Source organism: Drosophila obscura, unplaced genomic scaffold (genome assembly GCF_018151105.1).
Source record: "Drosophila obscura isolate BZ-5 IFL unplaced genomic scaffold, ASM1815110v1 contig_73, whole genome shotgun sequence".
Classification (NCBI taxonomy): domain Eukaryota; kingdom Metazoa; phylum Arthropoda; class Insecta; order Diptera; family Drosophilidae; genus Drosophila; species Drosophila obscura.
The window spans coordinates 914,361-941,697 of record NW_024542865.1 but is presented as its reverse complement, the minus strand read 5'-3'; the positions used below and the strand labels follow the sequence as shown (position 1 = coordinate 941,697).

Genomic DNA, 27,337 nt, shown 5'->3' with positions numbered 1-27,337 from the left:
AAAGTGCCAGAATGTGTCATTAAGTGGTTTACATCCAGTATAAGTAATTGTAGCAACAGCAAATCAATCAATTAGTATCCATTGAAGTTTGGAATACACAAAACATATTTCAAATTTCGATAGGCGTGAAAGTTGTGAGTTTTATAGCAATGAGCAATATACTATGACGAGTGCAAAATGTCTGGCCACACTTAAGAAAATACGCATTAACAAGTTTCATATCACTCAGCTCACCACAGAGTGCATGTTTTTGGTATTTTGGTATATTTCATACATTTTGCTATATATATTGGTATATTTAATCGGTAAAAATCGTTGTGGTTTGTCAAAATTTGCTCTCTTTTCGTGTCCGTCAATATATATGGATTAACAAAGGGTGATCAACTTTTTAAATAGAGGGGTGTAAAGTGGGTTAAGTCTCGTTTGATCGCCGGACTGCCCTGGTTTTTTTATGGTATGGTATTTAATGGTATTTCTCGACAATGAAATGGTATTTAATATTATTTATTTTTTGGCCGGATGGTATTTTTATCGTCACGGTCACACTGTTATATATACGACGCAAAATTCCCATAGTTTATTTTGGCTGTAATTTCATTAAATTGCGATAATTGTAACAGGTAAATGTGACACCCCCAATCACTGGCGTACCCCGAACCTGTTACTCATCAACTACGACTTGTTTCAGTTGCCTGCAATAGCACAATGAGTTCGCAACGCGGTAATGTCAACCGCACACGTGCCCAGAAACACAAGAATCGTTTTGTATTCAAGAATGATCTGCACGACAAGACTCCGCAACAGATGCGACTCAATTCCATGCATGTCTCGACGGTCTGCCAGCGGTGCAAGGAGGTGATCGAGTGGAAGATCAAATACAAGAAGTACAAGCCGCTCACCCAGGCGAAGACCTGCAGCCATTGCAAGGAGCGGACAGTGAAGAAGGCCTACCATGTCATCTGTCGGGAGTGCGCCATCAAGGCCCATGCCTGCGCCAAGTGCCTGAAGACCGCCGACGAGGTGGCCATAGAGGCGCCCGAGCCAACGCCACAGGAGGAGCAGCAGCTGCAGGTGGAAATGGATCGTTTGGTCAAATCGTTCTCAGAGCGCAAGCGTCGCGCCTTTCTGCGCTACATGAACAAGGGCAAGAAACAGGAGACGGCTGAGAAGGACGAGGAGACGGAGGAGATCGAGGAGAAGGCGAAACGTGTGGCCCACACTCGCGCCGAGCTTCTGGACAAAATAAAGCAACTGAACCTAGCCGAAGAGGATGATTACGACGATGATGATGATGAGGACGACGACGAGGACGCTGAGGATGATGATTCAGATATTGATTCAAACGAAGACAGCGAGGAGGAGGAGGAGAAATCTGTTAAAGCGAAATAAAGTTTCCATATTCTTTAGTCAAAAGTTGGCTCTGTTTAGTTCATGTAATTATTTAGTTGGAAGCAGACCCATATGAACGAGGAGATGGCAAAACAATCTCTCCACTATACAGTGAATATTTAGATAAAGCACCTAAACGCTTCCAAAGTGTATGATATATCAGCGAAACAGATTTTCTTATAAAATATAAATTTTAATTGTTTGATTTGAATATTATTTCCGATCAGGGAAGTTTTGCTAGTATTTTTGAGTATAATCTTGTTTTCCAGTATTTTTGAAGACGCGTTATGCGTCACCCTATTGTCCTAATCCACCAATGTAGAAAACGCGTAGAAATGCCATGTCCCAGGCCACAATACTAATGATCAGCATCAAATTCCAATTCAATTTTTAAAGATTATCCACCAAAATTGTTTAACGTACTCATTTCCTCGCTAGGTCTCTGTCGAATTTGACAAAAAAATGTAGTAAGTTTGTAGCAAATGTGTAGTTGGCGTGTAGTTACTATGTAAAATGGGATGCTTTGCCAATCGAAAATTTCATATATCTATAACCTGTGTCTGTATCTGAACTGCCAACCGAACAACAAAATAAACAAAGAAATAACAAAAAGCGAAAAGTGTCGCAGTGAAATAGTTATAAAAGAAAATATAAGGAAAACTAATAGAAAACGATATGGCGGACAACAATGTGCAGAAAACCAAAAAACGTAAGAAGAATAAAAAGGGAAAGCAGGGGCCTTCAGCAGGTACAATGAACAACCCACAACAGCCCCAACAATCGGGTTCAGGGGCAAACAGCATCAAAATTGTTGCACTCCCACTCAGTCTGATGGAGAAAAATCTGCTGAAGCAAATGCTGGCTGATTTTTTGGCCAGCAACCAACTGGAGCTGAAACTGGAGGGCATGAACAAGCAGCAGCGCAGCCACATTCATAGCTGTGCCCAGTCGATGGGACTGAAGAGCATCAGCCGTGGGCCCACTCTCAATCGGGTGCTCAGCGTCACTCGCGCTCCGGGCTCCAGTCTCCACCTCTGCCTCGACGCCCCTGTGCTGATGGTAAACTCCAAGGTGACCCGAACCCTAGCCTCGTCGGTCGCCAAAATTGAACGAGTGATGGCCTCGGCGGCACTCAAAGGCAATGGCTCTCGAGCAGACCAGAACAGGCCACGAAATGGCTTCGGTTTGGTGGGTGTCCGACAAATACCCCCCCACCCGGAATACGCAAACAATCCGCTGAATGGGGAACGCATCGGTCTACCCATTTTTCGCTATCGCTCAACGATTCAGAGCACTCTGCAACAGTACCAGGTGAGAGTCCGAAGCCCGTTCCGAGTCTGAACACGCAGGTTTACGCTTACGCTTAATGCTTTTCCTCCACTTGTGCAAAGGTTCTCATTGTCAAGGGTGCCACCGGCTCTGGAAAGTCAACGCAGGTGCCGCAATATGTGCTGGAGTCGGCAGCAGAAAATCAGCACGCGGTGCGGATTGTGGTAAGCCAGCCGCGTCGGATTGCGGCCATCAGCGTCTCGGAGAGAATCTCCAAGGAGCGCGGCGAGCTGCCAGGCGGCACTGTAGGCTATCAGATTCGCATGAACAGTAAGCGATGGATTCCCATGTGATTGAGGTAGATGTAAATTCCGTTTGATTGCAGGCAATTGCACCAGCCACACTGTTCTCACGCTGACCACCAGCGGCTGTCTGCTGCGGGCCCTGACCATGGATACCCAGGCCTTCTTTGAGACCGTCACACACTTGATTATCGACGAGGTGCACGAGCGTGACCTGGACACGGACTTTCTGCTGCTGGTCATCAGGCTGGAACTGAAGAAGAATCCCCAGCTTAGGGTGATCCTGATGTCGGCCACCATGGATCTAGATGCGTTGTCCGCATACTTTGGCAATGTGCCCGTTCTGGATGTGGAGGGACGCAGCTTCGGGGTGCGCATCTTCCAGATGGAGCAGATTCTCAGCCAGACTGGCTACATGACCGCGGCCATGAAGCAGATCTTGGGCAACAAGATTGATACCGCCACAGAGGAAGAGCTGCTCCATGCCTACATCCTCACGCGGTACATGGAGGCGGACATTGACAACAACCTGATTGTCTCCTTGCTGGAGCTGCTGGTGAAGACGGGCGAGAAGGGCTCGGTAATTGTGTACCTTCCGGGCTACAATGACATGACCTCGCTGATGGAGTGTCTGTACAACTCCCTGCCGAGCGACAAAATGCAAATACTCCTGCTGCACAGCCAGGTGGAGAACCACGAGCAGAAGAAGATATTCCGTCACTATCCGAACATCCAGCTGACGATCATCCTGAGCACCAACATCGGCCAGACGTCCATCACCATACCGGAGCTGGTCTATGTCATCGACTTGGGCAAGTCCAAGATGAAGATCTATGACGCCAAAACGAACGCTTCGCAGCTGACCACGGCGCCGATCTCGCAGGCGGATGCCCAGCAGAGGGCCGGTCGAGCTGGTCGCCTCCGAGATGGCATCTGCTATCGCCTGTACTCCAGCGCGCAATTCGCCAAGATGAACTTCTATACCATACCGGAGATACAGCGTCGCACGCTGGACGAGATCTGTCTGCTGACGAAGATCGCTGCTCCCGAGCAGTCCATACCGAAGTTTCTGTCGCAGGCACTGGATGCACCGCAGCCGGAGGCCGTCAATCAGGCCTGCTCGAGGCTGAAGCTTTTGGGCGTGCTCCAGGAAAGGGATGAGTCGATCACCATGCTGGGCCGGATCCTGGCGGAGCTGCCGCTTAGCGTGCAGATGGGCAAGTGCGTGGTATACTCGATATACTATCGATGTCTGGGCAGCATGTCCATCATTGCCGCCTACCACTCAGTCCGTGATCCGTTCGTTCTGCCCGTTGATCGCCGGAGGAGCTTCTATCCGCAAGAGGCGCGCCTCAAGATGACCGAGAGCAGCCACAGCGATTTGATTGGAATGATAAATCTCTACAAACAATACACGGACATATCGCGACGCGGCAACAGGGAGGTAGCCCAGTTCTGTGAGCGCAACTATCTTTGCTCCAACTCCATGGCCATGTTCGTCTCGGCCGTGTCCACGCTGCGGGAGTCTGTTTGCAGAATATTCAAGCTGGATCAGACCGCCAAGCGCCATGCCAGCGCCTATGACAGGGACAACAACATGCTCCGGTTGGCCCTCACTGCTGGCCTCTACCCCAATCTGGCCTATTACGACTACACCAAGAACGAGCTGGTGGCCGAGTGCGATCCGAATGTACTTGTCTCCCGCAATTCCTGCTTGTTGGGCAAAAAGAAGATGCGCACCCTGCCCAGCGAGTGGGTACTGTACGTGGAGAAGACACGCGTCTCGGAATACAAATCGTCACTGGAACAAACCAGCCTGGTCAGCTCCCTTCATGTGGCCATTGCCGGTGGAAAGGTGCTCAAAATAACAAAGCGACCGAGCAGCAACCTGGGCCTGCTGGACACCGCACCCAAGGGGCAACTGTGCATTGACCACTGGATACGGATTTGCATGCATCCGATGTTCGGGGAGCAACTGATCAGTCTGCGCATGCTAATCAAGCGCGAGGTGGACAAAATGGTGATGATGCGTCGCGTCGATCCATACATTGGCCCAGAGATAGTCCGTTCTTTGTTGAGTGCTGATGAGGGCACGATTGCCCTCAACTAAGTCACGCCCAAGTCATGTTTATTATTTTCTGTTCTGTGATAATTGTTTCTGTTTAAGACTGACTCGTTTTATAATTTTTACCCCCCGAATTGTCATTCATATCGGCTACAATTTCATGTCTCTCCTATATCTTTGATTTGATGACTTTCTGCATTGCCTGACCACCCCTCCCAGTCCCAATCCCCTGACTTATTTATCAGCAATTTTATTTATTTAATTATATACAAAAGAAAAAGCCTACAAGATGAATGCACTCATTCAAAGAACGTCTGATTTAAATTGCGGTATTGATTAGATCAATTGCCAAATATATATATACATACACATACATACATAAATACATAAATATAATCGTACTAGTACATTTTTTGCTTCAATAATTGAGGCTGAGGCTACAGTATTTTAAACTCTAAATGTCTAACAAATAAACAGGAAACCAGAAAACATTCCGCGAACATTTCTTAAATTATGCATAATTCTGCAAATTCTGCAAGTAACGCAACCAAACTGGATAAACAGGGATATGTACTTCTCGTGTGCACTATATTTGTTGTGTGTGTTTATAAATGTATTAAATTTATTAATCATTCAAATGAAAATAAACCAAAAAAAAGTGTGCTCGTTATTGATGACACCGCTCATTGACTGGGGCATGGGGCAACACCCTAATTGCTGGGTGAAAATACGACTACTGAGTACTATGTGTGCCACAAGTGTCTCAAGACGCCTGCCTCCTCCAGAGTCGGTGTCAGTGTCAGAGCTGGGGTGTTGCCGCCCTCAGGTGCATTGGGCCATGCCACTGCAGACTATCCAAAATTGTTCATGCAGCTGATGATGCTGATGTTTCGGTTCAGTCAGTCGGCGTCACCTGCCACACCTGCCCCATCTGGCTGCTGCCCCTGGTCGGACCAAGTGCGGCCCATTGAGGCGCAAACAAGAGAAGCAAAAAAAAAGAGTAAACTTAATTGCATAGACGACGCAGTCAATAAACCTGAGGCAGCCGCCCAGCTTTGGATCTTGTCTTGTCGCTACAACAACAATGGGTACAAAGACACCAGAGCGTGCAGCACTGGCTGTGGCAGTGGCAGCAACAACAGCAATTACAACAAAGCTTCAACTTACTGCAAAGAAAGTGAAAATAATATTTTATTTTTCCGTTTTTTTGTTGTCTGTTTTCAGCTGCTGCTACTTTAGATTTGTCTGTCAATGGGGGGAGAGCATTACCAATCCTACCAATAGCCCAGCCCTCGACCCTCGGCGCATATTGCTGCCTATACAAAGCGTTCAATGGAGACTTATTTCTATTTATTTTTATCTTTTTTTGCTATTCATCTGCAGAGAAAGAGAGTCAAGCATTCTTTCCAATAGAATTCCAAAATATTCCATTGTTCAAATTCGAATTGAGGGAAAACGAAAGTGGCCTTAATTTGGGTAACTTTTTGTTCGATTTTATTGTGTATTGATTTGTTCTGAAACAAAATAAACTTCACTTTTATTTGGCACTAAAAACTCGAATGTGCCGAAACAAGAGACCAAATGGCCATGGCAGGATGTGCCAAAACGTGTCCAAAGTCTAAACATTCCATCCGCACGCTCAACCACAATACCTGCAACTCATCAATAGCAATTGCTGGAAATGGAAGAGTGTGCCCCGTCCATACTCCTCCATTAAGCTGAAACCAATTTGTGTGCCTGTCCGGTGTCTAACGGAGAATGAGAAGACATGGAAAATTAATGCCACCAAGGTGGTGCCAGATGCCAGATGCCTGATGCCTGGCAATCAAGCGAACTGCAAATCAATTTTCCAAGATGAGTTCGCCTTTTGTCAGCCATAGCCATTGAACTTTTGTTTGGCTGGAGGTCTCATCGGTGCTGTGGTTTGGGAGGAGCGCAAAATTGTTGCCGATTGGCATTTGCTCTCGAAATCAAATGGAATGGCTTGGCTTGGCTTGCAGGCAAACGCTAATGGATCGACAATAAACTTGGCTAACAAGTGGAAATGCAAGTGGCAGCAGCGGGCGCCGGCAGGCAAGGCTGCATTGCCAGCTGTAGGTTGAACGCACTCGCCATCGATTTCAGCTCAAATTGTTATCCATTTTGTTGGTGACTTGCTCTACAGGTGTCCGCAAGTGGAAGGCTCCCTCCTCCACTGATCAGAGTGCAATCTGCGGGTCTGCTATTGTGGGTTAACAGCAGCCTTTGACCCAAGTTAATGACTGAAGAAGCGAACGATACGGGTTTCAGGGGTCCCTAAGTTTAAAAGTGATATTCAAACTGAGTCATGCACACGACATGTAATTTGGAAGTAGTTGGGAGTTGGGAGAAAATTAAAAAATTAATTTAAAAAGTAAGTATTAAAATTTGACATCCCCTTCGAATTGGTTACCAATTTCTGGAACAAAATAAATTGTAGATTTACCCTAACTAATATATTTCATACAGTGCCTTGCCTTAGTCTGGCTACCACTGTGATTGTCTTTTACATATTTATTTGATCGCATCTCCGTTTTGTCTGTAACGTTTTGATGAAATGTGAGCTAATGATGGGCCCTCAACTGATTGATGATCGCTCTGCAGCCCCGGCCGTCAGCATCAGCATCAACATCAGAGTCAGAGTCAGCGTTTGTGTTTGAGGACCGACAGATACAGTTACATAATTACATAAAATTGATTTCGTTGGAGTCGCTCGCCTCCGGAGCTGTGCTGCTCCCAAAGCTACGCTCCCGAATAGCCAATGGCTGGGAACGGATGACATCACCCAGCAGCATCATAAATACATAAATAAAACCAAAAAGCAACAGCAACAGCAACAAATCCAAATGCAGACAGTGCAGCACGGAATGCGTTTTGGTAATTCCAAATTAGGAATTAAAATAAAAAATATATTGTTTATGGTATATGCCTGCTCTCAGTGCCCAGCCAGCAAATCACGGCAAACATGAACCACACCGACTGCTGTTGCATTGGGTGAAAGTCAGCGCCTCGGTGGGGTCAAATCAATAGGGCTGGGCGGCCTGGCGACCCGGTCTTTTTTCTGTCTGGTCTGCCTGTGTGAGTGGCAGTTCGGTTAAATAATTTAGTGGAGCGCTCAGCTGCCTCGTTTGCCGCCCATGGGGGGATTTGTTAATAGGCAACACCTTTCAAAACAACGCCTAATTATGTCATTAAAAAACATACGACTATGTCGGTAGTTCCTTGTAAACTGATTACGAATCTGGTGAGCACTTTGAATTTGAATATGATCTACTAGCAGCTGGCTGGGCAGGCTCATCTTCCCCCATTGCCATTCCGAAAATGCTTGCTGCTGACCGCTCAAGTGGGTTTTAGCATTAGCATTGTGGATTTTGCAGTTTGCTTTCGTTTTGGGAACCCGACCCTCCGCTCCGTGAGGTAAAAGTAAGTCCGAAAAGTAAAAGCCAAAACGAGAGTGAAGTGCTGGCAAAACAATCTCGAATCGTGATTCGCATTTGGCCATGTCCAAAAGCAACAACAACATAAAAGACAACGGCCACAGGAGCCGGAAACTTGAGCAAACTGTGACCCGATCGAAGAGCACGGAAGTGTCCGTTCGGTCAGCCAGATGCTACCGCCACAATCAATCAATATTACATATCCATCGGCATACTATATATCTATATATCATAATGTATGCACGAATCGAACGCAAAGGTGGTGTAACAATTTCAGTTTGGTTGTACGTCTTCCTCTTGTTTCGTTGTCAAAACGACTTAATGACAGTCACAACTTTGCCATTTCTTTTTTTTTATTATTTGTGTGCCTCTCGATCGGATTTAGTCATTAAAGAGCCACAAAGCTGCCAACAAAAAACAAAAAATGTGTGTTGTTTTGGTAGTTCCCGAAAAATGATAATCTTTTGATGATCTTTTTTTTTATGTAAGCAAAACAGCAAAACCAGAAATTGCAACAGAGTTTGGTGGCCAGCCGGAGGCGTGGCAATGGCAACAGCCACATTGGCGATAACATGAACAGCAGCAGCAGCAGCAGCATCATCAGCAGCAGAGACATAGGCAGCAATAATCTGCAACAATCTGCAACATCAGCCGGTATACAGTAACACCAACAGCAACATGAGCACAATCAAAAACATGAGCATCAACTATGCACAACTTGTTGCAGAGGCTGGTGTCAAGAGCCTCCACCTCCTCTACTCTACTCTCCTCCTCTTTTCGTGTTTTGCCATCTCTCTGGTCAAGCGCCAATTGAGATGTGAGATGTGACAGGCTGTCTGGTCAAGCTATGCCACTACCTGAACACTCTGCATGCCACACTCTGGTCTCGAGTGTGGCAGCGAGTTCCCCCAAAAGGTCAGCAGATTCCAGTGCACGAACCCGAAGTGCCCCCCCCGATGGATTAGCCTGAGCCATCGTGAATGCGCATCGTGATGTGGCTTGGGAGCGAAAGAGGTGAATTGCCTGTCATGATTATGTGATTGTACCCATGATATATAGCCCCTTTAATCTCTTAAGTTTTAATTTGGCTGTCTGGCTTATACAATTGCCTTTTTTTTTTGGTTTTGGTTTTTCAATTTTATGTGCCGCTGTACACGTACTTGCAATGTGCATAAATAATGGAAAAGATATAGGATAAACATGGAATTACAGTATGAAGAGGGTCTCTAGATATTCGTGGCTAAGTTGCTAGCGGTAATTTAGATTTGTCCACCGTCAGCGATAAATGCTCAGCCTCTGGCCAGTGATGTATGACTGATTTATGCATATGACAAAGTGACAGGTTTCAAAGATTCTTAGATATCTGGGGATATATTTTTCAGAATTAAAAATAAGTATTGGGTGAAATATTTGAAATTTGAGCTCTCAAAATCGCCTGTTGACGAACTCAAACATCTTTTCAATATTGCACAGGATACTATGTAATACGTTTAAATGGAAATAGTGCATTAAATATGAGCTTATGGTTGACATATTTATACTGTATACAAAATATATGCATTCATTTGATTTCTACTTCTAATTAATATTTCCCCAAAGTCAATGACGCACTCATTGAAGATCCCTCAAAATGAATTAGCGATTAGTATGCATACATATATAATTGTATACATATATATGTATATATCCATAGTTTACAGAAAATACTCTAAAATGTATTTTCGATAAGCCCAACGAAGCTATTCAATAGCTACATATATAAATATATTTTTATTTAAATAAAAAGTTGAGTCCATTTCTTGGGGTATTTTTCCATTGATGTGTGTGTTTGCTTTTTAGAGATCGAGCAGTCTGGAAGCAGTCTCCCATCTTAATCAGACGCCAAACAAGTGTTATATAAATCATAAGAGCTTTGATAACCGTTCCATCACAGTATTTGATCGCCTAATCGCATTATATGTCTCATCGCAACGCATTGGATCGCATTGGATCGGATGGGATCGAAATGCGTTCGAAAGTTACTCAGTTTTTCAGCTCAAAACCCATTTGTTTGCCCTGTTATTTGGCTGCCGTTGTCATTGTGCTGAGCTATTGGGACGCGGAGACTTATTTACGAGTATTAACGACGGCCCGGGCCGAGGTTTCACTTTCCAGACACACAATTACAATAAATGTCTGGGATGTCTGTGGTGTCAGGGGTGCTTGGGTGCTGGGGTAGGAGTAGGAGTAGTAGGGGGAAAACATACAACCTACAAATTTGTTTATAAATGTCGGCTTGTATTTATTTGTTGACTCCGTCATCGATTTGTCATTGTTCGGCCGGAGTCAAACTCCCAAATTTATGATACTTGTGACAATTCACCTTTTCTCTCTCTTCATCCTCCTCCTCCGCCCAATGTCTCGCCGGGCCGAAGGTGAAGGGTTGACAATGGGCCATAGAATGGTGTTGGTATGATAACAAAAGATCAAAAGACAACATGAAAACTAAGCGATTCCAATTCGAAAGCGAGCAGAAAGATACCACAAAATTTATGCATAATTTCTGTGACAAATGCCACAAAAGGCCGCCGCAGAGAAGAGACAACAAATTATGAACCAGAAAGCGCCGCATGGAAAGTGTGAAAAGTGCAGTGGACAGCGGCTGCTGCTGCTGCTGCTGCTCAAATGGAAGTCCGAGAGCATTGATAATTATGTTAATTGTTTGCTGAAGAAACCCCCCCCAAATCCAAAGAAAATGGACTGGGAGTGGGACAGCTACAGCAACTGGAACTGAGAAATGAAAAATATGATGTGTTCGGCAATAAATAAATTTTCACATTGACAAAAGACCCAGCAAGATGGGTAGGAGAGCGCTGATGGGGCACATCTCAGCTTTGTATTTTGTATTGTTCAAGTACTCGTACTCCGCTCCCCACAACAGAAGGCAACAGCAACTAACTTTCATTCTTAGACTGTTAGCTTGATACAACCGAAAGATACCCATTTGTTGCGCTATTCCTCTCGGATGACCCGCCTGCCCGCCCCCCTGCCACAGTGACGCTTCCACAGTGTTGCCGTTTGTTATTTTCTGGCACTTATTTTCAGTGTTTTTGGGTTGCCTTGCCAGAGAGCGCTTCTTGATTATATGGTGCCAGCTATTTCATTTGCTGACAGATACAAGCCACAAAGCTGCACAACTGCCAGCCACAAAACAACCAACGACAAACCCCCAAAGGGGGAGGGCGTTGACAGAGCACAGGGTGCCACGCCGAAGAAATGGATACTCTCTGCTGGACAAGTTGTATATGCCTATGGGTATAATGCGAAATTCCTGACTATTAATTATGTTATTTCAGACATCCTTTGATCGAAGCTTTTAAAGGTTTGGGTTAGATTTTCGCTCAAGAGAAATGAATAATAAAGAAGTTAGAAAAGGGAAATATTTTTCGAAGTGTTTTCCCAATTAAATAATTATTTAGTTAGCTTTTCTATACATTTTCATTCTTTTTGTGACGTTATGTGTTAGGCTTTGTGTCTTTATATTTTATCCCAAATACTTGTATATTATTAATGGGCATTTTGTCATTTTTTTCAGCTGTAATTGTTCATTAAAGGTGCAGCCTATATGCAAGACTAAGAAGCAGATCATTAAGCACCATGGATGACAAGGAAACAACTTACATATATTCGTATTACTTCCTTATCTTCTTGTTCGTCTGACTTCTACCTTTTACTTTTGCCAGACTCGAGCTCGTAGTTCTCGGGCAAGTCATTATACCCCGCTACAGGGTTAACACATCATCAACATCCACAACTTGATCATGTTCATGATCATGGACATGAACTCGACTGTGTTGCTGGTTACACGATAGCTGCTGCTGCTGCTGGGCCTATCAGCCAGTACGAGTACTCGTAGCTCTGCCAGAGCAATTATGATCCGCTAGTTTGACTTTACTCTCAGTTAGCTTGCTCAGAGGCATGTCAACGCCTAGGACTGTGATGGGTGGCGATGGGTGGCACCCAGACAATCCATTCCGGAATTCTTGGAAGTGCTTCTCGGGCAGCGATCCCCGATGCGATTTCCCATTGGCAAAGGTTGGGAAAAAAACGTCCCAAGTCCCAACCCACTTATGCAAAATGAACGGGCGAGATTTATTTTAATCATTGTTGTGCCTCTGTGCCGAAGTGTATAGTAAAAGTGAAATTGCTCCCCGGCTCGACTGAGAGATATATGCAGCCGGTGCTGATGTAGTGGAGCTAGTGGTGCTAGTGGTCTCGGAGATGGTGGTGGTGGCAAATTATGAAATTAGTATTATGTGAAACGGAGTTAAAAGTGTGATTAAACTGGAGCTGCAGTCAAAGTCAAAGCAGAAACAACACAGCCAGCAGAAAAAAACATGCGAGTACACATGTATATAGAGCATAAAAACTCGTATACTTATACTCGTACGCCTGCCGCATAATAAGACCCCACAAACCATCGTCAAGACAATGAAAGTCAACTAAGTACCCCAGTGTGTGTTGGGCTGTTTGTGTGGGGGGCAATTAATATCATTTCAGCTTGGATACGAGCGGCATGGCAAACTCCCCACTCAGCAATGGGAGGGAGTCGGCGACTCTTTTCCAAGTGAGCGATTTGCCCAAATTGAGATGCGTTCGTCAAAGGTTAGACACTTTGATGCTCAGTTGGAAATGGAACAACAAGAACAAACTATTAACTTAACTATTTGAGAGGGCATTGAATATTTATGCAATTTGTTCTGTAATATTCTTAAATTCTAACAAATCTAAATTTATTTTCATTTTATTAAATTTTATTTCCGGGCTAGTCTGAGTATCAATGGGTCTCTCCACTCTTGCAGACAGGCATCTTTATTATTTTTGTGTGCCTGTGTAATCGATGTGGCTTCCTGAAAGTCAATGAATTTTGTACATTTTCTTGAATTTCTGCAACTGTAAAATTCTTGTGCTCGCAGCGTGCTTATCATCGAATCTGCATGCCCCTGGCTACCCTCGGTGTAGTAGAGACGAGCAAGCGACAGCAAAACAACGAAAAAAACAAACCACAATCCCTGGCTTGGCTTATTAGCAGTGGCACTTAGAACCAACAGAGTCTGCAGCTGAAGCCGCTGGGGCTCGGCACGAAACGGCAAGGCAAGGCAAGGCAGGGAGAAAGTCATCCATCTGAATGCACATAGAGACATTGCGTTGTCACCTGTCACCCCCGCCGCAAAACCGCAAGCGCAGTCAAGTTTGTTGCCCAAGTCTTTTGTTCTGCAAATGCAACAGCAGCAGCAGCAGCAGCAGCAACAACAAAAAACTCATCTCGCTAGACTTGGGCTAATGGAAAATTGCGTACGGCTTCCGTTGCGGTTAAAATTTCAATCGTAATCAAAGAAATTTCCAAGTGCCCCGGGCATGGGGCATGGGTAAGGAGCAGGGGCAGGGCGGCAGCGGCAGGAGCATTGCCCAAAAGCTGACTGAAAATGATTTTGATTTTTCGATAAAATCATCGTACATGAAGCCACATGAGGCCATAAAAAATAAGAGCCAAAGAAAATATATGAATAAAAGAAAATGAGCTGCTTCGGCAATTAATAGACCATGAACATTTTGCTAGACGAAAGAAAATTGCACAAAGCAAAATTAAGCCTCCTCATCTTAACTTTGACTAATGCGCACTTATCAAGTAAGATCCACAAATAAAAGATCCGCAAAAAGAAGAAGACTTTCATTCCGAAAAGTATCTTTTGAATATGAATCTATAAATATGAATACTCGTCTGAATGAGCGGACTGTTCACTTGCTAATGAGTTTTTTACAATTAACTTAAATTGGAACATATATATTTATATTTAAATATATATTTATATTTATTTATGTTTTTATTTAATTTTATTTATTTTTATTTTTGACAACTGTGTCCTGTCTGTAAGACCTCCTTTTTCTATCTTTCTGTTAGTTCCTTGTATTACCATATTTAATTACTTATATATATATATGTATTTACTTTCCGATGGTATTTTTAAAACTTACCGTTCAAATCTTTTCAAATATTTATAAGAACTTTCGATCTATTGGCGCCTTGTATTCCTCTTTGCAGTACGATTGTCGTTAAGTTATGATTCAGCAAACACTTATCATATTTATCTTATTTTTTCATGTAGCTTGGTAATGAAATTTTTTCAACTTCAAACATTTATAAATAGTTGCCGACAATGATTAACGATTATGAAAAGCAACAGCAAAAAAATAAACAAAACACCGCAAAAACCTAAGGTGTCACGCACTTTAAGTTGGATTCACCCTGGACTCGAGGACTGTGTTCACTTATGATGGGACCAACGGAGTGGGCGGGAGGACACGGAGGACTGAGGCGATAAATCATCTGGAAAATGCACGACTCGCGACAAAGACGTTGTCGAAGATGACGACAGCGCGACGGCAGGTGCGCCAGCGATCCGTTCAAACACGTTTTCCAGTTACAACGTTGGCAACGGAATGATTTGGCCAAATCTGCAGCGGCTGAAATGAAGCCCGGCCTGGCTCCAAAAATTAAACGAAAGAGCGAAAGGCAACACAGAGAGTCAGTATCAGAGACTTCCAGCTGGCGACTCAGTGACTGTGCCCGAAGAAAGCCAAAGAGATGTGAGAGCCAGAGGCTTTAGCCTCTCTCTTTCTCTTGCACTTGCATTGAGACGATGGGGAGAGCGGCCGCTGGCTTACACTTTGAATACCCTACAACAAATTTGATCTAGGCATGAACAAAACTGTTTGGCTGTCATCTGGCTGCAGCTTCTGTTTGGTAGAGTGAAAACCGCCAGCTCGCATAAATTTCCATCTGCTATTGACAGCTCCAATTTTCCAACTACGCTCCATCAGCAGCTTCTTAATGCCCAGCACATTTGCCCCACTCGATTTCACTGTATTAAGTCATTAGTTTTGAATGATTTGCTTGACAAGTCTTGTCATAATTCTTGGCCTAATTGAAGTGTTTAATTGGATTGGAAAAGAAGGAAGAGAAGAGATGAATACGATGAGGATACACAGATCCAGTTCTGAATTTGATGTGCCTGATATAGCCATCTGAAAGCAATTACTTGGGATGGAGATTGTTACGACTGCATTGTTGTCATAAAAGTTAAATTTAAATAGAAATAAAACTTGGCATCGAGCAATCGATATCAATATCTTGGAAGTCTTTGCATAGAGATAATATTTTACATTATAAATATATCTTCATATGTGGTAGAGGAATTTATCGAAGCTTTTGCATAGTTTCTTTTACATTTTTTGTTTCTTTGGTTCAAGATTAGCTGCTGATCTTGATAATTCATTTAAACTGCCATACAAAATGCACTTTGTGGTCGTCTCCTCTTTTCTATAAGCTATCCAAATCATAATACTTCAAGGATAATGATTCTACAAACACAAAAACGAATTTGTTTTATCTCTCTCTCAATGTATAATATTTCTGGTTCCGTCCGCAAGATATTTGACTGTTTTTGATTCAAAGGACCGCCAACACTTAGGCTCAAACTTTACAGAAACTGGTCGAGTTTCGTGGGAAATCTTTTTGGGAAAACGCTGCCGTGTTTGTTATCCGAAATTTTGTAAAAATCATTGGAGTTTGCTTCCCTTCTCCCCCCCAATTCGTTGTGTGTGTTTGTTGAGATTTCCATTTCTGTATGTTTGTCCGGTTTATGAGTTGCATTTCTGCACTTTCGGTTGCATAAACAATTTTCTCACTTTCAAAAAAATAACATAAACCAACAGAAAAAAAAAACAAAGCAAGACAAGCAGTGGGTGGGTGGATCGCCCACGCAGTGGAGTTGGGCAACTGATTGTGGCCATTGCTGGGCATAAACTGGCCACATAGCGTCCACTTGGGGCGCCTTTTAAGCGCCAGCTGGCGGGGAGGTGTGAGGAGCGCGTAGTGTGGGGAGCAAATCGGAAGAAGCCCACAGGCGAAAATCGGTGATGGCTAATTGCCGCTTTGCAATTAATTTAAAACTTTTAATTAAAGCCAAGGAAAACAAAGCGAGAAACAAGATTGTGCAAAGCGTCAAAGCGTCAAAAAGTTAAAGATAAATATGAGTTCAGGTCGAAACTATTGAGCGAAGAGTTGTACCAGAGAGAATCTAATGATTGAGCAGGGCAAATTGATGTTTTGGTTTTTCGCTTTTTTTTGGCTTTTCAAATTGAATTTTTTCGTTGTTGTATGTTGCCGAATCTTTCGTCTTGTTGGGTAGCCTGAGAAGATCATTAGCACAAGACTTGGACTATAAATGGCGATGTCTCTAGATGGGAAGGCATCACAAACCATTGGATCTCAGCTCTGAGAACAATCTCAACAAATCTCAAATCTCGAATCGGAATCAAAGTCTCCTCCCAGAATGAAGGCAAGAACCACGCAACTCAAAGGATCCACATCCACCAAGCCGTCTGGACTGCAGCTTAATCTTTGTGCTCTTTTCGCAGGTATTCGTCTGCTTGTTGGCCTCCCTGACACTGGCTAATGCTGGCGGCTTCCGCGGCGGTGCGGGTGCGGGTGGTGCTGGCGGTGGCGGCGGTGGCTATCTGCCCGGCGGAGGACGTGGAGGCGGCGGCTTTGGCGGCCGATCTGCCAATGGAGCTGGACTCGTCTCGCATGTCTCGCAGTCCCATGGCAACACCAAGGTCCATATTGGAGGACAAGGACAAGGCGGTGGTGCTGCCTACGGCGGCGGTGGAGCTGCATCTTATGGAGGCGGCGCAGGCGGTGGCTATGGCGGTGGTGCTGGAGGACGCGGCGCAGCCTGGCAAGGATCTGGAGCTGGTGGAGGACGCGGTGCCGGCGGCTGGCAAGGAGCAGGAGGAGCGGGCGGTGCTGGCGGCTGGCAGGGAGCAGGAGGAGCTGGCAGTGCTGGCGGCTGGCAGGGAGCTGGAGGAGCGGGCGGTGCTGGTGGCTGGCAGGGAGCAGGAGGAGCTGGCGGTGCCGGTGGCTGGCAGGGAGCAGGAGGAGCGGGCGGTGCCGGTGGCGGTGGCAATGCCTGGGGCAACCCCGCTGAGTTCGATTACACCGTTAGCCATGCCTCAAGCGCTGGCGGCGGTTCCTATGGTGGTGCTGCTCGTGGTGCTGCTGCTGGCGGTGGCTATGGCGGTGGTTCCCGTGGCGGTGCTGGCTGGTGGAACGATTAGACATTTGAAACTGTAACGAACTCCTGAATTTGAACCCAATAAATTACAAATAATCAACCCAATGCAAAAGTCCGTTCCATAAATTATTTGAATGCTGAAAAAGCTCAACAGGTAAGACAGACGACTCGCCCAGCTTTATCGACAGATGGCAGACTTAAACGTTAAACTTTCTTTGGTGGTTGTGAGCCTGGCTTCAAAGCTTGTGCAGTGCAGTGCAGCAAAGCTTATAAAGTCGCGACTGAAGCTTTGGCTTTGCTATATCGGCGCATTGAGCATCACTCTAAAGCTCTACTAAGTTGCCATTGAATGGATCCATTAATGGATCCATTGGGAGAAGTCCCATTCAATCGCATCAAATGCTGCCTGCCGAAAAAGAGTGTAAGGCAGATGCCTGTACGTATGCCTGTAGAGAGCTATTCCACACGACTCTTCATACCCTTTGAGCAATTTTATGAATGCTTGATTTACACTTTGAAATTTTCCAGCATGAGCAGGCTTAACTGTAGCTCGCAAAGCTCATCGCAGCTTCACAGACAGAGGGCGCTGCTGTCGAGTTCGTTGCTCAAGTCTTTTGTTCATTGGCTGCCAAATAAAACCCGTTTGCAGCTGTGCATTTTACGCTCTGCCCTTGTCGGGGGACTGCTGAAGGTCAATGTCAGTGCGACGGAAAGCGAAAGTAGCTGTTGGAAAGTGTTTCAAAAGGAGTGAGGGATGTGTCCACGACGATAAGGGTTCAGTTGAGGGAAGACAAAACAGTTTCAAGCAAATCCCTGAAGCCTATGACACAAGGCAGACTGTGTTTTCCGCCTTTACCAAGCACATGTACCTATGTTTGTATGTAGTGGAACATTCGATTGGTTGTCATTGATTTATCGCATACGGGTACGTATCGTACGGGTACCATGGAAATGTATTTGCTTGCCTTTTCGGTGTTTTTGTTGTTGTTGTCTTTTTGTTTTACTTCCGCTGGCCGCCTTTGTTTGGCTTTGGATTTCATCGCTTTTCTTTGTTTGCCTTTGTCTTTGTGCGTTTTTATTCGGCACTTGATAATGATGAAGTTGCGATCGGCGGCGGTGTCGGTGTCGGTGTCGGCGTCAACGAGTCTCGACTGGGTTCGTTCGATTTGCCATGGCTTTTTTCGGATCTTGGTATGGGTTTGGCTCTGAGCTCAGAGTGCCTTGGCACTCGGCAGGCACAAATTAAATTACGTTTTGTCTGTTTGCCTATACAAAATTGGTAATCGGTTTTATGTACAAAAGTCTGAACAAATAATGCATTCATGTGTGCGTCGTAGGGGGGTCCGGATGGAAATCATTTCATTGATCATTGAACACATCTTTTGGGCATCTTTTGAATCTTTAAAATATAGAAATATCTCTGGCATATAAATATATATATATATTAATGTGTAGTTTAGAGTATTAGTTTTGATATAAGAATCCACAAATGGGCATAGACTTGGTCAGACTCAAACAAAATCATTTAATTATTATATTGATAGCAATTTATTCATTTTAATTCATGGATATAATGATATTATTAAGAACAAAGTGAAACTAACTCTTGCGCCGATCCTTTATGAATCGTATCAATCATTTCCAGCTATGTATTTTCCCAAGAGTTATGTTCGCACGATGCCAGTGTTGGCTGGAATAATGTAATCGATTCAACTGCAATTAACAATCGAAGTTTTATGACTCCCCCGATGCATCGATGATGTTCTGGCCATGCAGTATAATTTGCTTATATTTATGTGAGTCGATCTGCCATCAATTAGCTGTTCAGCCCCCTCTTGAGCTTCAACGATAGTAAACTAATGTATGTGGATGGAATACATACTCGTACATATGTACATATGTGTATGCAGCATGTGAGATGGTTATTTATGTGTTTGCCTAATGGCCATAAAAGGGGAGTGCGATTGCACTTGCAATTTTCTATGCAAACTTGCAAATTTGCTTGGATTTGAATTAATGCGAGAGACCAAACGATTGAAATATTAATTATTGTACTTAGATATTACCCACCAAAGATTTATGAGTTATCATCAATTTCAGTTTTAATGTCCAGCCATTGCCACAGACTCTGATGCCCGCCCGCCCTTTCTGATGGGATGATGACTCTGCCACAGCTTGTTCCCTGCACCTCACCCCTTCAGCATAAATATCATATTTTTTCCAGCATTACTCGTATTTTCCATTCACTTTTGTGGCAAACATTCAGCAATAATTTTGGATTCAGTTGGCTGTTGGTTGTTGGCTGCTGGCTGCTGGCTTCTATTTGCACTTCTGTTTACTATTGCACTGGTAATTTCATTTGGGTACATAGCCCGTAATTAAATATGTTAATTCTGTTGGTTTAATGGAAGCCTTCAGCACTTTGAAGGCAAAACGATGGGAAATACTCGGAGTTTTTGCTGTTGTTGTTTCGGTTTGTAAATTTACTCTATTGTAAGCTATATCTATATGCATATATTCGCATCTTGATCTAACAATAGGGCAGACATGTGTTAGTGGGCGGGGATGGGGATGGGGATGCCACACAAACGGGTTAATGTTTGCGTTGCTCTTCCGAAATCATTGCCTTGGATCACAGCTGAACTGGTCTGGTCTGCTCTGAGAGTGGGTTAATGAGGAAACCAGCTACGTTTCGGCCAGTGAGACGTTCTTATGCCTGGGGGGAAAATTCGAGACTCATCGAAAATTCGAATATTGTTTTGATTTAAATTGACTTGCTATTGAGTGTCTTTGTGTCTTTGTGTGTGTTCCTTCTTTTCAGAATAACTAAAATACAAGAGGCGCTCTTGTTCCCAGGCATGCTCACCAAAACAAGATATTTCCTCTGCCTCTATGAGGCCAGGAATTACGACAATCTAGTGACAATATCTTTATTTTTGACTAGAACATAACATCCACCAATTTGCGTAGTCAAAAATTTAGTCTGCCTTGTCTACCTTTGACTCTAATTGTACCTGAGGTCTAGGCAGGTCCTAGGTCTAGGAACTGCAGAGAGAAAGACCAGCATTGATCGTTTATTTTGTAGGTATATATTCGTATATGAGTTGAATATAAATCCATATCAGGAAACCATCAAATGGCAAGCTTAATGGCGGTCCAAAGTTGTCCAGTATTGCCTATCCGATCTTCTATCTTTTTTAAAAGCAATCTTTCAACACACGTAAGGTATTAGCTGGCTGCCAACTCGTTTCAGGCTTAGTTGATAAATGTACCTATATGTGTTCAATACTCCAGAAGCGATCTGTTGATCTGTCGATCTGTCGATCTGTCGTTAGGTCGGCAGCTTACAGCTTGAAATAGTGGCTGAACCATAATGATGAAGAATAATGCGATTATGAATATTCAACGGCAGCAAACGAGTATGTAAATGCCAAATAGATAAACGGACTTGCGCTACAGCAACAATATCTTCTTCTGAATTTTGTGTGTTCGGCTTCGTCTCTTCGTTTCGCATAAATTTCAATCGGCTGAGGCGTGTGCTGAAGAAGTGCATTGAACCCATGGGGCCCATTTCGTGGGCGGGCGACAGAATAAGTGAGATTTGTTTGCATTTAGTTTAGTACCGATAACTAGAGAGAAAACGCAAGCCTATGGCTCTCGCTGACCATTTCCAGCAAGCGGCTATGCAAATATATGCCAGTCCGAGACATAGAAATAGAATCACGGCCCACAGCTTGCCAACCGGTTTAGCGTATTAATAGGCGGTGATGTGAAGTCGAAGTCTCCCAGCGCTAGAACTAAGCCTCAAGTGAGATACACAAACATAGATAAGTGGGTATACAATCAATACTTAACTAGGCCGTAGAGCGGAGTGGACGGACCCTAGTTCTAAGTAAAGTATCTTCCTGATTTGCCTTCTTGTATGTATTGTAGCTGTGGGCAGCAGGCCTTGGGACGAGCTTTACCAGAACACCCAAAATCATCCCCAAGTTGGATCCATTAATCAGTCTGACACTTTGCGTTGCTTCTGCTTCTGCTTCTGCTTTGACTCTGCCTCTGTTGCTGCCTCTGTTGCTGCCTCTGTCGCTGCCTTTGGCTGATGCTCGACGCTGGCCAACTGACAAAACATTGATATGTTGATATGTGGATTGTTGTTAGCCGCGTTGTTTGCTGCGCTGATTATATGCCGATAATTTGTTTGACTTTCGGGCATAGGCACCGTGGTTGGTGCACTTCTCAAAAGCGGAAATCGAACATTACAAACACAATTGCAACGGGCATATACCTAACATTTATATACAGCATGAAAGAGGCAAAATAAAGTGTGTGCTTCGATGCTCAGACCGCATAAAGAGGAGTTCGTAGGAGTTCAGGTGCTCTGTGGATCCAGACAGCTGTAACTTATATTAAAGAGACTGTACGAACTTTTGCTGCACCCATGTGAGTCAGGTTCGGTTGAAAATTAAAAAATTGGGACAGGAGCGTCATTCTGATGCTGATAATTTTTAGTTATTAATTTCATAATTCACTTTGAATGGGTTTAAAGTGATTAAGTATCAAGTGGGTAGAGCACTCCAATTTCGATTAAACTTTTTTGTATAATAAAATTAACAGTTTGGGAGATAAATTTTATGGCTACTCGTAACACCTAAATATATTTTTAATATTAGTGACAAACCTACATATGTAAGTCCACAGAGAAAGCCCAAATTATGCTCATTCAGCTAAGAATTAATTGATAAATATTCCAAAATGCACTCCCTGCATGCCCAACTCTAATTCAATGCTATGTACCACTGTGTAGTCTTGAGACAAAACAAGAGATGAAGATGCCAAGCCGCAGACCAAGTCGCGCATGCGCAAAGATTAGCATAATCAAACAAAAGAACTGCCGGCATCCAAGCATCAAAGCATCCGAGCATCCGAGCATCCATAGCCAGCACCAAACATATGGTCACACGGACATGGGCATCTTCGGCATCAGATCTGATCGGTTCGGTTCGATCCGCTTCGGCTCGTATCGGCTCGGATCGGATCGGCATGGAAATGTGGGTTATTATGAAATCGATGGATAGCGTGCTGCTGCTGCTGCTGCTGCGGCGTCTATCAATGGCTTCTAATTGGGTAAGGTGAGGCGTTCGGCATTCTCTCTCCATCTCTGTCTGGCCAGCAGCATCTTCAATTCCGATTCCGATTGCGATTGCTTCGATTTCGGGGTATAAATGTGCGTGAGTCTGCCGATTTTGGAATTAGTCAACGCTTCCGCTTCTCTTCGTCAGCAGTCAGCAGTCAGCAAGTCAACACTACAGCTTCGAGATGAAACCCTTTGCCTGCATTCTTGTGATCCTCGCCACCATCCTGGCCGTCGGCCAGGCCTCGCTCGGCGGTCTGCTTGGCGGTGGCGGCGGCGGCGGCGGGGGTGGCGGCGGTGCTGGCGGCATTGCCCAGCTCCTGCAGAGCAAATTGGGCGGTCTCGGCGGTGGACTTGGAGGAGGACAAGGCGGTGGATACTCTGGCGGCGGCGGCGGCGGCGGCGGATACTCCGGCGGTGGTGGATACTCCGGCGGCAGTGGATACTCCGGCGGCGGTGGATACTCTGGCGGCGGTGGATACTCTGCCCCAGCTCCCAGGCCCGTGGAGAAGGTCATCATTGTCAAGGTCATCAGCGAGGGACAGTCCGGAGGAGGCTACTCCGGCGGCCAGTCTGGTGGCTGGTCCAATGGCGGCCAGTCTGGCGGCTACTCCGGCGGCTACTCCGGCGCCCAGTCTGGCGGTTACTCCGGCGGCCAGTCTGGTGGCTGGAACAAGGGCTGGTAAATAATCCACCCAAGTCCCGACCCCACCCCACCCCACCCCACCAACAAAATACCCTGAAGCCCTTTCCCTCCCTCCCCACAACCATCCAAATTTAGTTCAAACTGACAACCAAAAAGCTATCCGAAGAAGGAGAAGAAAAACGTCAAAACTCCTTCAATAGCTTAAGATTAATTTTTTTTTTATTTTTTAGTACACATGTTTTTTTTAACATATATAATAGATACTTTTTGCTAGAATTTATGCAATCTGCAAGAAAAGAATTTCCATTTTTAATTGCGACTATTTATAATAGACAACCGGTTGGGGTTCTGGGGAGGTTCTGCGGCGGTTCTGCGGCGGTTCTGCGGCTTCCTGCTTTGACCCAATGCCTGAGGTCATCATTGGCGGCGATGCCACCAGTCAGTCAGTAAGTCAGTCGGTAATGGGACAGGGACTGTTGGGTTAGCTCTCAATTGAAGTCCGAACAAAGGCAAATCAATTTGGGCCGACTGGCACTTGGAACGGTGCAGAAAATTGCGCAAGCAAAGTGCACTGCCATTGTGATCCGCTGAACTGCTGATCTGTGTCTGTTCTGTGGCAATTGATTGATCACCAATCTCGGTCAGCCAGTCAGCCATTCAACCATTCAGTCTGGCACTCAGTTGCTCGCACAAAAGGCCCAAATTTGATTTTTATGCCGCCCATGAAAATGAAACGCAAAACGTGAAAAAGTCAAAAGGTTTAAGCGGTTTTCAAAGTGGCTTTAACTTCAGCCACCATAATGCCAGCTCCGTGAATTGCAGCACCAAATCCATCAATGCACAGAAGCATAGCTGCAGATATACAGCGCTGATCTTGTACAAAATCGTTTGAATTACATATTTTAATTGGCATTTGATTCAGAATCAGTTTCATCAGGATCTAAATGATGCATGTGGCCATTTTCCAGGAGCCTTTCGACTAAACTAAATGGAGTTAAAGGAACCAAAAGTCCTTCTCCCTTAAATGCTTTATATATTACATTTAAATCAAAATTGGTTTGCATTATGGCTGACCATGACACTTGGAAAGGCAAAGAGCTAGAAGAACGCACTTCAGTTCAGAGCTACATTGAAAAAGAAAAATGCATAGGAGCTGCTCGTAACTTTGCCACACCGAAAATAAATGACCGATGTTTAAATTCATTTAAGCAAAAAATGCGGTCGTTCAAAGCAAACGTTTCGTAACCGCTGAATCTACTCTTAGAACCATGCATTTTTCACTACAGCTTTGTGCTGCGTGGAGATCAGATTCTTGCCCTGAAATATTCTCTACTTCTAGGGAAGAATTTCGAATAATTTACTTGTTATTCTCAGCATCCCTTTCCCTGTCCTTGGTCCCCTTTTCTTGGGTTCTGCACTGAAAATCGAATATGGTGCTACGATCGCTAATCCGACACCAGTCTTTTGCATCGGGATAAGTTATGTGTCAACTCATAAAGAACACAAAGTTGCACCTAAAAATTAACCCAAGCTGATATCGATTGATTGATTGATTGATTGATCGATTGTTTTGCGAAGCTATTTGCCAGACAGCACGAATTATGTGCAACCGTTGCAGCCGGTAGCCAAAGACAAACACAGCTGGCGGCACTTCCAACTCCACCACCGCCACAAGAAATCGTTCTGAGTAATGGGCAGACCATCAGGAATCGATCGAAGGCTCCCCTCAGGCACTGGCGCTGGCACTGGCACTCACTCTGGCCAGCAACTCTGCCCGAACTCAATTAAGTAGTCTGGGCTGTTACACAAAAATGGCGAGCCAATAGAAGATCATGATGCGGTGATCATGATGCGGTATCGCCATGGATCGCCATCGATGCAGTGCAGTCAGGTGCGCATGCGCAACTGAACCTGGAGGCGTTGCCGGGCAGACTGCTGGAGCAGACCCACTGTTGGCCGCTAACAAAGCGTACGAAATTGAAAGTCGATGTTGGCATAATGAGGTCCAAGCCAAGCCAAGTCAAGCCAAGACGGGCCAAGACAGACGAGCGGCAGCCAGTGCAGGCGGCTCTGGCTTTGGCAGTTTTGGCAATTACATCTGATTATACGACTCAGCCGACGACGACGACGAAGCCGAAGCTGCAGCCGATGCTGGAAGCCGCTGCCGGTGCCGGTGCTTGTGCTGATGCTGAGTCTGATGAGGCCGGCTAGAATCTTAGATGAGCTTAGCTCTGGCTCTGGCTCCGGCTCTGGCGACTGCCAGGTGGTATAAATAGCCGAGAGTGGGCCCAGTCAGAAATTAGTTAGTTCACAGCAGCTGCAGAGATGCATTCGACAACGCGACGTTTGGCCCTGGTCGGTCTCCTGATGGCTCTCGGTGTCACCGCCTATGCCAAGCCACATGGCAGCTGGAGCAGCGGAGGTGGCAGCGGCAGCGGTGGTGGAGGCTGGTCCTCGGGCGGCAACAAGATCAGCATCAGCGCCTGGCCCTCTAGCGGTGGTTGGTCCTCGGGCGGAGGAGGAGGCAGTGGCTGGCAGAGTGGCGGAGGAAGCGGCGGCTGGAAGAGTGGCGGAGGAGGAGGCAGTGGCTGGCAGAGTGGCGGAGGAGGAGGCAGTGGCTGGAAGAGTGGCGGAGGAAGCAGCGGTTGGTCCTCGGGCGGATCCTCGGGCTGGCCCAGCGGCGGTGGCGGCGGCAGCTCTGGATGGAAACTGAGCTCGGGCGGTGGCGGAGGATCCGGCTGGTCGAGTGCCTTATCTGGCCTATCCGGCTTGAAGTCCCAGGCCTTGTCCAGCCTAAGCAGCGGCTGGAAGAGCGGCGGAGGTGGACTCCTTGGAGGTGGCGGCTGGTCAAGTGGGGGAGGCGGCGGCAGCTCTGGCTGGAAGAGCGGAGGAGGCTCCTCCGGATGGTCCCTGGGCAGCAGCTCCTCGGCCTGGCCCAGCAAGAGCAGCAGTGGCTGGTCCTCAGGCGGCAGTGGTGGCGGCGGCGGCGGTGGCTGGAGCTGGTAAAGGTCTGGCGTGATCCAAATGGCAACAGGCAACAGGCAACGAGGCGACACTAGATACCACTCTGCTCAACTTGTACATAACATTTGTCTACATAAGTTTAACCCACATCTGTTTTTTTTTTTGCTTTTCTTAATATGCCAATAAATTTTACAACACTGTAATTGTGAGTGAGAGAGAACTTTACTGAAAGGAGCAACTGATCTGCGCCCAAGGACCGGTTGATCTGTTGTACAGCTTCTCGTCAAGTGTTCTCCACGAAGAGACACGCTGTGCAGGAGAGTGTACATATGTGTTTATGTATGTGTGTACCTGTAGATATCAATCCGAATCTCTAAAATTACGAGTATTATCTGTCTAGTGATACTTTTAGTTAGCCGAATTATTGCTGCTACTCGTATTTCGGTGGCGTAATAATTTGACGCAATGCGGATCTAAACGATTCTCCATCTCTGACATACTGAATTGGACACCTATGTATGTACATTGTACATACATTTGTACATACAAAGAATTAACTATTGTTGATGCCAAAGATAACTTTTGGAAGATGAAGCCACAATGGCACCATTGGGTATATTCCTGCCGTTAGTCTACTGCATATTTGTTCTCTATTGCATTACCCTTGGCCTTTTCATTAAAAGGGGTTTTTGTCTGGTGTTTGCATATAATATTTATTTTTAGCAAACCAAAACTGACTCCAGGGGGACTGACACAAGAGGGTTGACCAAAGCGTAGGACCCGCGGCAGCAACAGCAGCAGTCCAATCATCCAGATCAATCATCTTCAATGCCAGGACCTCATCTGGCTCCTGAATCCTTTATTGAATGCCACTTCTGCGAGCGTAGCAAGGCATTCTCGGTGCGCGAGAATCTCTGTCTATTTTTTCTGTACACTTCTCATTACAGAGAATTTGAGTAAAAAGGCAGTCACTAAATAGTTACAAGAAGCAGAGGTGACG

The 27,337-nt window shown here is 45.3% G+C and overlaps 5 protein-coding genes across 5 annotated transcripts; all 5 read left to right on the top strand.

Annotated features, from left to right (window-relative positions):
* Window positions 1-528: 528 nt before the first annotated feature.
* Window positions 529-1,409, top strand: LOC111065097 (uncharacterized protein C9orf85 homolog). Its single transcript, XM_022353075.2, has 2 exons — window positions 529-620; window positions 689-1,409. Exon 2 carries the CDS (start codon window positions 706-708, stop codon window positions 1,387-1,389), a length of 684 nt encoding a protein of 227 aa, XP_022208767.1. The 5' UTR covers window positions 529-620; window positions 689-705; the 3' UTR covers window positions 1,390-1,409.
* Window positions 1,410-1,929: 520 nt separating this feature from the next.
* Window positions 1,930-5,669, top strand: LOC111065096 (DExH-box ATP-dependent RNA helicase DExH2). The gene is made up of 3 exons (XM_022353074.2): window positions 1,930-2,700; window positions 2,781-2,988; window positions 3,044-5,669. The coding sequence occupies exons 1-3, from the start codon at window positions 2,065-2,067 to the stop codon at window positions 5,068-5,070; spliced, it is 2,871 nt and encodes a 956-aa protein (XP_022208766.1). The 5' UTR covers window positions 1,930-2,064; the 3' UTR covers window positions 5,071-5,669.
* Window positions 5,670-16,783: 11,114 nt separating this feature from the next.
* On the top strand, window positions 16,784-17,645 carry LOC111064977 (glycine-rich protein 5). Its single transcript, XM_041595573.1, has 2 exons — window positions 16,784-16,861; window positions 16,941-17,645. The coding sequence occupies exons 1-2, from the start codon at window positions 16,856-16,858 to the stop codon at window positions 17,637-17,639; spliced, it is 705 nt and encodes a 234-aa protein (XP_041451507.1). The 5' UTR covers window positions 16,784-16,855; the 3' UTR covers window positions 17,640-17,645.
* Window positions 17,646-22,835: 5,190 nt separating this feature from the next.
* LOC111064976 (loricrin) lies at window positions 22,836-23,445 on the top strand. The gene has a single exon (XM_022352899.2). It carries the CDS (start codon window positions 22,913-22,915, stop codon window positions 23,411-23,413), a length of 501 nt encoding a protein of 166 aa, XP_022208591.2. The 5' UTR covers window positions 22,836-22,912; the 3' UTR covers window positions 23,414-23,445.
* Window positions 23,446-25,698: 2,253 nt separating this feature from the next.
* On the top strand, window positions 25,699-26,379 carry LOC111064990 (uncharacterized transmembrane protein DDB_G0289901). The gene has a single exon (XM_022352916.2). It carries the CDS (start codon window positions 25,699-25,701, stop codon window positions 26,377-26,379), a length of 681 nt encoding a protein of 226 aa, XP_022208608.2.
* Window positions 26,380-27,337: the final 958 nt, after the last annotated feature.